The sequence below is a fragment of the Caretta caretta genome, chromosome 27 (genome assembly GCF_965140235.1).
Source record: "Caretta caretta isolate rCarCar2 chromosome 27, rCarCar1.hap1, whole genome shotgun sequence".
NCBI classification, from domain to species: Eukaryota; Metazoa; Chordata; order Testudines; family Cheloniidae; genus Caretta; species Caretta caretta.
The window spans coordinates 6,141,591-6,153,966 of NC_134232.1; the positions used below are offsets into that span (position 1 = coordinate 6,141,591).

At 52.9% G+C, this 12,376-nt stretch overlaps 1 protein-coding gene across 1 annotated transcript in view; it reads left to right on the forward strand.

Annotated features, from left to right (window-relative positions):
• Positions 1–335: 335 nt before the first annotated feature.
• Positions 336–12,376, forward strand: part of LOC142070164 (EF-hand calcium-binding domain-containing protein 13-like) — a 37,436-nt gene continuing 25,395 nt past the window's right edge. Inside the window, exons 1-10 of the mRNA XM_075123521.1 lie at positions 336–431; positions 533–596; positions 1,622–1,637; positions 3,122–3,319; positions 4,288–4,366; positions 5,427–5,578; positions 6,194–6,279; positions 8,213–8,356; positions 8,431–8,502; positions 12,086–12,229. Coding sequence (XP_074979622.1) covers positions 336–431; positions 533–596; positions 1,622–1,637; positions 3,122–3,319; positions 4,288–4,366; positions 5,427–5,578; positions 6,194–6,279; positions 8,213–8,356; positions 8,431–8,502; positions 12,086–12,229 — 1,051 coding nt within the window. The remainder of the gene's footprint in view (positions 432–532; positions 597–1,621; positions 1,638–3,121; positions 3,320–4,287; positions 4,367–5,426; positions 5,579–6,193; positions 6,280–8,212; positions 8,357–8,430; positions 8,503–12,085; positions 12,230–12,376) is intronic.

Genomic DNA, 12,376 nt, shown 5'->3' on the forward strand with positions numbered 1-12,376 from the left:
GCCCCTGGCGTATGGGGTGTTTTGGGGTGAGCATGGGGACGAGGGGGAGTGGCCACAACTTCCAACAGATCTTGTCTGTTGGAAAGGCCCCTGGGGGCCATGGTGTAGCTAGGACAGCCCTGAAGCTGCACTCCATTGCTCCCAGGCTCCGGCCAGCGAGAAGAAGGCAGAGCCCTAGAGCCCTGCTGGATACAACCTGGCCCTGGCCCCTCCAGCTTCTCTCTGTCACCTGGCACACTGTGACATCAGGCCGGAACAGTGACATCAGGGAGCCAGGAGCGAGCTCGGGGCTGCACGTTCATCTCTTTCACGCTCACGAGGGGCATGGACTGGGAATGTTACAAGGCTCCTCTGTACCCTGCCCTGGTCCAGAGCCCCCAGGGCCCCTGCACGGAGCCAAAGCTGATGTCCTTTTCATGATCTTGTGGCAGGTGAGTAGGCCTTGGGGCATCCGCCCAGCCCTGCCGCATGGTGCCAGCCGTGCCCCCTCTCCCCGCCTGGCCAGTGCCACCCTCCAATATTCTGCTTTCAGCCACCCAGCCTAAGGCAGGCTGTTGCTCAGGAGTGTGAGTGCCAGGCAAAGAAGCTCCTGGAAGGTAAGTTGGGTTCTCGCTCGTAAACCCAGGGTGAGTTTAGCGCTAAAGGTTTAACGTGGACCTGTGGATTTGGGTAGCAGGGCCTTGTCCATTCTCCCACGGAGAGCTGAGGATCTCAGTTCAATCAGGAATGAGGGACCTGGTGTGCTGTGCGTGATGACTCCGCATTGGAACAGTTTGGGAGCAGCGGGTCAGGAGTGAGGGGCACCGGCAGAGCTGGGTGTGGGGAGACCAGGGCTGGGGTAACGGGGGGCTGCGGGTCAGGATTGAGGGGCACCGGCAGAGTTGCGTGTGAGGAGCCCAGGACTGGAATAGCAGGGGGCTTCAGGTCGGGATTGAGGGGCACCAGCAGAGCTGGGTGTGGGGAGCCCAAGGCTGGGGTAACGGGGGGCTGCGGGTCGGGATTGAGGGGCACCGGCAGAGCTGGGTGTGGGGAGCCCAGGGCTAGGATAGCACGGGGCTGCGGGTCGAGATTGAGGGGCACCAGCAGAGCTGGGTGTGGGGAGCCCAGGGCTGGGATAGCAGGGGGCTCCATCCCTCTAGCACATATGAGCCCCCTGATTGGCCACCTGCCCCACCTGCCTGCTTCCTTGGGTTGAACAGCCTGCTGCCAGCAGAGCTCTCACCCCATCTCCCTCCCCTCAGCAGCCGGAAGCCGCTTTCACAGGAGCAGAAGGGAGGAGCTAAGGAGCCCAGCAGCTCAGGGCATCCTGGCCCACTCCCTCCTGTGAGCAATGGGGTCAGGACGGTAGCTCTGCTCCTTGCCCTCCCTGCAACACCCAGCCTGGGAACTGGGGGTAAGAGCCCCTGGAGTTGCCTCCCCCAGCACAGAAGGGACATCCCAGTACAGCCCCCTGGAGCTGGGAGAGGGGTGTGAAGAGCCCCAGGGGATGCAGTGGGGAGACTGTGGAGCTGAACTTCTGGGCGCTGGGGGGGTTCTTTGGAAAACGTTGCCCGTTATCCTTACAATTGGTTCAGGCTCATTATGAAGAACTCTGACCGCTGTGTGCTTACCCCTGTCCCAGCTCTGTACATGCCGGGGTAAGTGCTATGGAACATAGACTTACAGCGAACTAACAGCTGGGTCAGGACAGCTTGTCACACCCCCGGGGGTGTTTATTACCACACACAGTCATTCCTGAAGCTGCAGGACCCTTTTCAGAACGCCCCTCCTAAAGCCACACAGGAATTAAACCAAACAAAAGTTTCCTCAACTTTAAAGATCGCTTTATAGGCTTGGTTGAAGCCCCAAGAAGCTACCGCAATGCAAACTAATTGCAGTAACCCCTAGCTCCGATCTAGCGCCTTTCATTTGCCAATCTCAACATGCTTTACACAGGACGGGGGCAGTATCATTGTCCCCATTTTACAGATGGGGAAACTGAGGCACAAAGTGGGGCTGTGAATTGCCCAACATCACCCAGAAGCTATTGGCAAAGCTGGGCATGGAAACCAGGTCTCCTGAGTGCCAGTCCAGAGCTTTATCCCCTAGGCCACATAATCTATGCAGGCGGCACCTTGCTGATTTAAGGGTCCACCCGTGCAGAGCATTATGGTACGAGCTGTGACTTTTCCAGCTGGCCACTAGATGGAGCCATTACACCTCAAGCACCCAGCCAGCAGGAGCCTTTACTTAGCAGCAGTTCAGGGACCGAATTCTGGCAGGTGGATGGCGGCCTTTGCAACATTGTTGAGGGATGGCGTTTCACAAAGAGGTTGGCTGTCAGTGGCCTGACTTCTGCTTTGTCGCACTAGCTCGTGGAGGAGCCCTTTGGGAACAGCCTCCTCCCTGCGTCAGGACTACACTGAAGCTCCAAGCACCCGTTAGCCTGACTCGCAGAACAAAGAGCCCCCGAGACATTGCAACCCAGAGGCGAATGGGCTCGCAATCCCTTTTTGTTTAGAAACCGAAGCCGATTAGACTGAGAGAAAGGTTTTAAAAAAAGGTCAAAATTGGAACAAAACATTTCAAACGTATCAAAACCAAATGCTTTGATCGGCCCACCACAAAACAACAACTTGGTTTTCTGCTTCGCAATCAGACTTGGACATTTTGTCCTGATTTGAGATGGGGGGGAAAAGTGTGTCCCACTCTCGCAAATACAGACGGGACGGGAAATCTGGTCCCCCCCATGCACTGGGGTGTGCATGTGCGTGTGTGCGTGCGCAGGATGGGCACACACATGTATGTGTGTGCACACAAGCCACCACTGGCCCCTACAGGATGGAGTCGGAACAGCTCAGCTGTGAGCAATGGACCGCACCCTGCCGTCAGCTAATGGAGATTTGTAGGTGACCGTCCATGAATACAGAGGCTCCTGTATCAGCCTGTCTCCCTCGGGTGGCTCCTAATCAGCTCCGGGGCAGGCTGACCTCCCCTGGGTGTGTGGGTGAGGAGGCTGCCTGGGGAATCCCCCATCGAGGCACTTCGCCCTGGGCCTCACTGAGGCTGCCGTGTGTCGGGCTGACGTGGGAGTGCGGCTGGCCATGGTTAGGGGATGTTTGGTTCTTGCCCCTTTGCTCAGATTTAAAGGGGCCGAGGAGGAGATGGAGCTCTGGGAGCCGCCAGACCAGCAGACCCTGCCGCAGCCACCCCGCTCCTCCGTCGTGCAGGCTTGGCAGCAGAACTCCGGCCATGGAGCAGCCAAGGGGAAGGCCGAGCCGCCGTTCTCCCCAGCTGCCAAGGCATGGCAGCAGCCCAGAGGCTCTCGCCCGAAAGCAAAGTAAGCGGGAGCAGCGCAGTGCGCCTTGTGGCCTCGGTCCATCCCTTCCAGGGCCTGGAGTCGTGCCTGGTGCTGGGTCCTTTCTCTTGCACCCAGCCTCAGTGATGTGTGGCTGTCAGCAGCCGAGCCCCCAGCACGGGGACCTTAATGTTAAACTCCAGGCCTGGGAGGGGAATGGCCAGACCCCTCCTTCCATTGAAGCCAGGGGGGCTTTCCCGTCCTTGAGGCCTGGAGGCCCCAAGCAGAGGTAACTGGGCTTCCCACCCACCTTCAGGTCTCCCGTGTGCGGGCAGGCTGACACTGGCTCTGTGGGGCTGTGATGGCCGTTCTGGAGATGTGCAGTGAGCCGGGACTGCATCCGCACAGCTATCCCGGCCACCCGTGGAGGGAACCAGGGCACCCCGAAGCCGAATGCATGGGTCCCTCCTGCTGCAGCCACAGGCCCGACGCCGTGGAGCATACACAGCAGGCCAGAGTCCCACATTGTCCGGCTGCAACTCTCAATCAGTCTGGCCTCCTGAGTCGGCCATCACTTAGCTCAGGGTGATCCTGTTGGCTTTTCCCCAGTGTGAGTTAGAGGGCTTGGGTTTCTGCCTGCATGATAGTCCACAGCTTCCCCTGCGAAGATGCAGCTGGAGGAACGCGCGTTCTCCTGGCCTGGTCAGGGAATGGCTCGCTGAGCCCAGGCTGCAATGTTCAGGTCCAGAGCGGGATCCCTCATGAAGTTTCCCCACAGCTCAGGCTCTTTGGAGTTGGGTTGTGGTTCGGCCCATGGTACAGACAGTCCCAAGCCAGGATCTGGTAGCTTGGCTGGGACCCAAACTTGCCCAAGATTTGACAAGGCCAGATCCAGCGTCCCTGCATGGGCTCCTCTTGGGTAAAACACAGCTGGCCTGAAAGACAAGGAGACACAAAGAGGCAGAAAATAATGCCCTGGCCCTAATCCCTGGGGTTTCTCGGTAATTCAGGCAAGATTCTGTACCAGCGACGCTGACGAGGCACGTGAGACGCAGGGAGTGTGTACCAAAGGCAGAAAAAGCAACTGAGGTGAGAACCAGCACGGCTGGTCCGTGTGCACACACGCACAAAAACACACACCTGCATGTACACAGACGGAGACGCAGGGGCACACACGCGTTCACGCAGTGATGCTCGCATGCTCACACAGACACGCCCCCCAGCTCACACTGGCGTGCACGCACAAACTGCCGTGAGCACATTTGACACCTCTGCTCCCATGTGGCCCCATGCACAGACAGATAGGCATTCGTGCTCCCAGGCGTGCTTACACGGTGAACGTGGCCCCCAAAAGGCTAGAAATGATTTTCCCTCACGGTGCTCAGGGGTCCCACCCTGCTCATGTTGCTCCCCCCTTTGTATTCCCTTCCCTGCTAGACTCTCCCCACCTCCCCTGTCACCACAGTCCTAGGCTACATGCTGGTTTTGTACCGGGATCGCTATGGCAGGTCGGGTGGGGTTGTTGTTTTGGTTTTTTTACTGATATCCTTATACCAGCACAAGCCCTCGTGTGGATGCAGTTATACTGGTGAATGTTGTACTGTGCAAGCTGCTGGCCTGTCCCTATGGCCCATGATGGGCTCCCTGCCACACCCAGAGTCTATTTCCAGTTTTATTCTCCTAACGCTTGGTTCTCGGGGGCTTTTCCCCTTTGCCCCTCTCAGTTCATTCTACCCTCCTCCTGAACCTCCTCCAGGCCATTGGCCTGGACGTTACCCTTCTCCGGGGCCTGCCAGAGGAGCCAGCCGCCTCTCTGCCGCTGCTCCTGCTAACGGAGCGCTCTCACATTTGGGAGGGCAGTCCAGGACCCTTTCCCAGCTGGGCCTAATCATGGAACCGGGCCAGCCAACCCCCCAGCCGATGGGGTCAGCTGGGAGGGTAGCCGGTCCACCAAAGGCAAGGCTGGACTTGACTCCCCTTAAAGGGCCATGCTGGTCTAGCTTATTCCCCCATTAGCTATGCTGGTCTAGGGCACTTTTCCCCTGTATGCTGGCGTCATAGGTCCAGCCACTCCCCAGGGAAGCTGCTCCACACCAGGGGCCTCTGCATGAGCCGCTGACTGGTGCAGAACCTCTGTTGTTGGCCCTAGATCACCCCCTCCTTTGAGGCGATGCTGAAGCAGAGAGCAGCGAGCAGGAGGAAGAAGAAAAGTGCGGACAAGGGGTACGGCCGGACTAGGCCACAGAGGAGCACGGCCCCCTCGCCCAGCTATCCCAAGCAGCACTTCTCCCAGGCGTCCAGGTACCGAACGGCAGGTGTCTGGCGTCCCTCCGGGAGCAGGAGACACTCCCTCCCCCTCTGTGCCTGGCATGAAGCGTCTCTGGCCGGCCCGCAGCCTGTTCCTCAGCGTTCAATGGCTGGGTGGGCTGAGCCGGAGCGTCCCATGCGAGATCGGGTGGGTGGCTCGGGGAAATGAGAGGTGGCCTTTTGCCCAGGGCCAGTGGTTCAAAGGCAGTCTAGCAACCAGCCAGCTCAGCTGCCGTGGTACTGGGGGACAGAGACAGGGAGACCCCACGGCCGTTTGCTGGCCTCTCTGCTCAGCTGGTGAGTCTCCATCCAGACAGATATCCACATATCTCCCTGCTCCTGGCCCTGTTCGGGGCCGTCTGGGGGGCGCCATGGAGCGGGAATTCCTGGCGGTCTCCTTCCCGCCAGACCCCTTTGGCAGCGGTCGCCACCGGCAGAGCACGGAGCAGGGCGGCTCAGCGTGATGCTGCTGCCCATGCTGGGCTTGTCCCCACCAGGCTGTGAGCCTTTCACAGTGACAAGGGGGTCTGAGATCTGCATCCCCAGAACCATTTGCGGTCAGTGACTCGGCCAACACCGAGACTCCGTGTGCATCTGCTTCTTTGACAGGAGGAGTAAAGTCTTAAATAACCTCTACATGAATCTGTATGAGGAGGTGGGGGAAGACGAGCCCTGGGCAGTGCAGAGAGTTGAAGGTAACCTGGACTTGTGGGTCGCACGTGTACTCCCTCATACCCCAGAAATTGAATCAGTTCAGAGAGGCCGATTGCAGCTGGCTGGGAAATGATTTCTTTGGTCCCTTCCACCAAAAAAAATGCTTGACAGAAATGAACAGGGTTTTTCATGTGCGGTGAAATTTTTCAGGTATTTGTTGAAAAACTAAATTTTTGTGGGGGGTGGAGAGGGCAGGAGGGGGGGGGGGGTTTCACCATTTTAAATTGTAACAGATCTGTGTCCCCTGTTCACAGGCTGTCCGTGCACTCAGACATGCTCAGGAAGATGATCTGAATCATGTCCAAGTTTCTGAGGGGCGGGGTAATTGGGAACAGTAAATGCTTTAAGAAAAACCCACGATTTTTGGAAGGGATGGTTCACTCTAGCTTCGGAGGCCGGGTGGCCTAAGAGATGGAGGCCTGGGTTCCATTCCCTGGTCTGCTGGGTGACTTGAGCAAGTCACTTCCCTGCTCGGTGCCTCAGTTTTCCCATCTATCAAATGTAAGGCTTTGTAAAGCTCTTGGAGCTGGTCAGAGGAAAAGCCAGCAGGCCCTAGGCAAGCGGCAGGTATTAACTGTTGGGGGGTCGGGAGGAGACTTTACCTGAGGACAGGTATCCATAGCTTCCTGTTGCAGGGGGTCTTATACCTTCCTCAGAAGTAGCTGGCACTAGCCATTGTGGGGGGCAGGATTCGGGGTTAGCTGGGCCTTGGGTCTGACCCAATCTGGCCATTCCTGTGTTCCTAAAAGGGCTGAATTGAAGTAAATTATGGACAACAAAGAGATGGCATTTTCCTGTTCCCTCTGTTTTCTTGGGTTCGTTTAGGCTGTTCACAGGGCCGCAGGCTTGTCTTCACTGAGAATTAGTTTGGGTCCACACATACAGACCCTTAACTGGAGTGCGGACTGCTGGGGCTGGCCCATCGTGGGGACAGGCTACAGCTGGATTTAGCACAACTTGTCAGCAGCTACCATAACTGCTCTGTGCAGCGTGAATGTTATTTGTCAGTGTGGCCACTGTCACTCAAGCCAGAGGAGTGAACTCGAGTGGAGGGAACTCACGGTGACTCTGCAGTGAACTCTGCATCAGGATGGGGCCCCAGGGTATTTGCTTGTCTCTGCAGCAGTCTGAATCATCGCTCAGAAGTAAAGATTTCCCTCTCGCTCCTCCCCATTGGCTTTTCCAAGCAGCCCCTTGGTTCTGGTATGAACAGCCTATTCGCATACTGCTGGGGAATCTTTTGGCATTGCAGGCTGGTTTGAATCTCGGGTCTGAGTCCACAGAAATCAGTAACATGAGTCTGTGTTTACCCTGGCTGATGAGATCAGGAGTTGATTCTGCATTGCATCTGGTGGGACCCGTGCTAACACCGTGTGCTCTTTGTCCCCATCTAGTGGCTAGAGGCTTATGAGGCTGCTACTTTCAGTGGCTAACGATAGTCAGTGAGTTAGCTCAGTGAGTCAGTAGAGGCTCCGACTTTTGTATCCAAGGGCCCAGGCAGCTCCCTGAAGGATCGTGCTTCGTGCTATCATTCACACCCTGTACATAGCGGGTGAGAAATGTGACCAGTCAGATTTGGTGGCTTGTGCACCTGCTGGGCGTAAACGGGAGGCCAGAGGGAATCAGTTCCCAGAATCTGGTCTGGAATTTCGAAGTGTGGTGTTAATGATCTCTGCTGATAGCCTGGGTTGTAGCCTCCTTGGTAAGGCACATCGGTTCCTAGAGCGAGCCTTGTGCAGATCCATGGCCTGCCCTTCTCATTGCCAGGCTCCTGGGAGCAGACTCTGAGTCCCTGTGGCTAGCTCCAGAGCCTGCATTCTGGCCAAGAGCAGGAAGATGCCCTCTGCCTTGGGCGTGTGCCCCCAGCCTTGGGCGCATGCCCTGACCCGCTATCCCCCGGCTTGCCTGCTCTAGGATTGCCGAAGGCCCGCTTTGTCTTCAACACCATCCGAAACGGGAGAATTCAAGTCAACGACCTGCTCCTGACCCTTCACATGCTGGGGATCCTCGTGACCAGCACTGAGATGCGGAACGTGCTGAAGACCATTGACATTGACGGTGAGTGGTCCCGCTTGGTGTCTTGCTGGCTTTTCCCAGCCCCTCCCCCTCTGACCCGCTCTTCTCTGTTGCAGCAAATGGGAACCTAAGCTTCACCGATTTCCTGGAAGCTTTGGATGAGACCTCGCCCTTTGCCCAGACTGAGGGTGAGTGAGGGGAAAGGAGGGGGAGACAGTGAGGCCAGAGATAGAGAGAAAGCAGTGGGACAGAGCATTGCATTGCTTCTCTGTAATTATCCATCCATCCATCCATCCATCCACCACAATAACCTAGCTGAATGTCATTGATTTTTTTCCCCAATACACCTAGTTATATTTCCTAGGGTAATCTGAACACCGTACAAGGCCCGGACCTCATTAGGGTGAAAATACAGTTGATACCAGCTGGATTCTACCCTGGTCTCTGTGCCAGTGTCCTGGGTGATGTTTCTCCAGATACAAAGAGCAAAGAGACTTGCAAACCAACAGAACCAAATGAGGAAGAACTCGAGTTCACCTTGAAGGTCCCATGAAAGAACACACTGTGATTATATGTGTGTGCTCATGCACGCATGAGTGTGTACATGGCCCTTCCAACAGTCTGCACTGAAATTTAAATGCACAGTATGTGAAAATAAACTACTCTGGTACGTAACTCGACCAGAGCTGGGCAGATACCGGATTTTTTATTTTGCAGGAAAATGCACAGTTTTGAAATGTTGTTTCCATTCTGAAACAGAACAAACATATAAAATGATGGGGTCTAAATTAGCTGTTACCACTCAAGAAAGAGATCTTGGAGTCATCTTGGACAGTTCTCTGAAAACATGTTTTCTCTGAAACCATCCACTCAATGGATGGAAAAAATTTTGAAGGAGAAAGTAGTTAAGGACATTGAGGTCAGTGGTAAATGGGACAAAATGCAACATGGTTTTACAAAAGGTAGATCGTGCCAAACCAACCTGATCTCCTTCTTTGAGAAAGTAACAGATTTTTTAGACAAAGGAAATGCAGTGGATCTAATTTACCTAGATTTCAGTAAGGCGTTTGATACCGTGCCACATGGGGAATTATTAGTTAAATTGGAAAAGATGGGGATCAATATGAAAATTGAAAGGTGGATAAGGAATTGGTTAAAGGGCAGACTACAATGGGTCCTACTGAAAGGTGAACTGTCAGGCTGGAGGGAGGTTACCAGTGGAGTTCCTCAGGGATCGTTTTTGGGACCAATCTTATTTAATCTTTTTATTACTGACCTCGGCACAAAAAGTGGGAGTGTGCTAATAAAGTCTGCGGATGATACAAAGCTGGGAGGTATTGCCAATTTAGAGAGAGACCGGGAAATCATACAGGAAGATCTGGATGACCTTGTAAACTGGAGTAATAGTAATAAGATGAAATTTAACAGTGAGAAGTGTAAGGTCATGCATTTAGGGATTAATAACAAGAATTTTAGTTATAAGCTGGGGATGCATCAATTAGAAGTAACGGAGGAGAAGAAGGACCTTGGAGTATTGGTTGATCACAGGATGACTATGAGCCGCCAATGTGATATGGCTGTGAAAAAAGTTAATGCGGTCTTGGGATGCATCAGGCGAGGTATTTCCAGTAGAGATAAGGAGGTTTTAGTACTGTTTTACAAGGCACTGGTGAGACCTCACCTGGAATACTGTGTGCAGTTCTGGTCTCCCATGTTTAAGAAGGATGAATTCAAACTGGAACAGGTACAGAAAAGGGCTACTAGGATGATCCAAGGAATGGAAAATCTGTTTTATGAAAGGAGATTCAAGGAGCTTGGCTTGTTTAGCCTAACCAAAAGAAGGTTGAGGGGAGATATGATTGCTCTCTATAAATCTATCAAAGGGATAAAGACCAGAGAGGCAGAGGAATTATTTAAGCTCAGTACCAATGTGGACACAAGAACAAATGGATATAAACTGGCCATTGGGAAGTTTAGACTTGAAATTAGACGAAGGTTTCTAACCATCAGAGGAGTGAAGTTTTGGAATAGCCTTCCAAGGGAAGCAGTGGGGGCAAAAGACCTATCTGGCTTTAAGATTAAATTCGATAAGTTTATGGAGGAGATGGTATGATGGGATAACGTGATTTTGGCAATTAATTGATATTTAAATATTCATGGTAAATAGGCCAATGGCCTGTGATGGGATGTTGGATGGGGTGCGATCTGAGTTACTACAGAGAATTCTTTCCTGGGTATCTGGCTGGTGAATCTTGCCCATATGCTCTGGGTTCAGCTGATCGCTATATTTGGGGTCAGGAAGGAATTTTCCTCCAGGGCAGATTGGAAGAGGCCCTGGAAGTTTTTTGCCTTCCTCTGTAGCATGGGGCATGGGTCACTTGCTGAAGGATTCTCCGCTCCTTGAAGTCTTTAAACCCTGATTTGAGGACTTTAATAGCTCAGACATAGGTGAGAGGTTTATCGCAGGAATGGGTGGGTGAGATTCTGTGGCCTGCATTGTGCAGGAGGTCAGACTAGATAATCATAATGGTCTCTTCTGACCTTAATATCTATGACTCTATGAGCAGCAGCAGTCAAAAAATTGAACAGAATGCTGGGAATCATTAAGAAAGGGATAGATAATAGGATAGAAAATATCATGTTGCCTCTATACACATCCATGGTACGCCCACATCTTGAATACTGTGTGCTGATATGGTTGCCCCATCTCAAAAAAGATATATTGGAATTGGAAAAGGATCAGAAAAGGGCAACAAAAATGATGAGGGGTATGGAACGGCTTCCGTATGAGGAGAGATTAATAAGACTGGGACTTTTCAGCTTGGAAAAGAGACGGCTAAGGGGAGATATGCTTGAGGTCTATAAAATCATGACTTGTGTAGAGAAAGTAGATAAGGAAGTGTTGTTTACTCCTTCTCATAACACAAGAACTAGGGGTCACCACATGAAATTAATAGGCAGCAGGCTGAAAACAAATAAAAGGAAGTATTTTTTCACAGAACGCACAGTCAACCTGTGGAACTCCTAGCCAGAGGATGTTGTGAAGGCCAAGACTATAACAGGGTTCAAAAAAGAATGAGATAAATTCATGGAGGATAGGTCCATCAATGGCTATTAGCCAGGATGGGCAGGAATGGTGTCCCTAGCCTCTGTTTGCCAGAAGCTGGGAATGAGCGACAGGGGATGGATCACTTGATGATTTCCTGGTCTGTGCATTCCCTCTGGGGCACCTGGCACTGGCCACTGTTGGAAGACAGGAGACTGGGGTAGATGGACCTTTGGTCTGACCCAGTAGGGCCATTCTTATGTTCTTAACAAGAACAAACATTCTCAACATTTCCTGTGCAATGAAATTCTGGAAAAGAAAAATCCATTTCAGGCCAATCGAAAAGTTTTGTTTTGCTAAAATAGAAATGTTTTGTACTGATTCTGATTTTGATTTAATTGGACATATTACATATCATTTAAAAAGGGAAACAAAAAGTCTTTTCGGAGCAGGAAATCAAACCGCTTCATCCCTGAAGGAAGCAGAGTGTTCAGATTTTCTTTCTAAATCAAATCATGTCAAAATTGACACACATCCCCAAACCATTTGGCTTTCAACGGCTCGGCATTTTCCTTCAGAGAATTTCTGACCCGCTCTAAACTAGACGCAGCTCAGCAAGCTCCTCGGGAAGAGGAGCAGCTGGCGGTTGTGTCCTGCTGCTGCACCATCTTCCTGGACCTCTCTGGGGCTCAGTAAGCTGCTGTTGTTCCCTGCATTGCCTGCAGCCTTCCAGAACACCTACCAAGCCTTCAGGAAGATGAGGAAGGGCCTGATCGCCGTCGACGACCTGCAGCCTGCTCTGAGCAGCCTGGGCATTGGGTTAAGCTTTGAGACGCTGCAGGAGGCAGTGAAACACGTTTACGTGAACAGTGAGTCTCTCACCTGTTGGTGCGTGGACACGGTCCCTGTGTGGAAGAACGTGTGATCCCTTCAAAGTAAAATGCCAGCGCCTAAGGCCAAATCCTGCCTTGGGCTGGAAGAGCCTTTTGCCTCCTGACCCCATGCAGGTAGCAAAG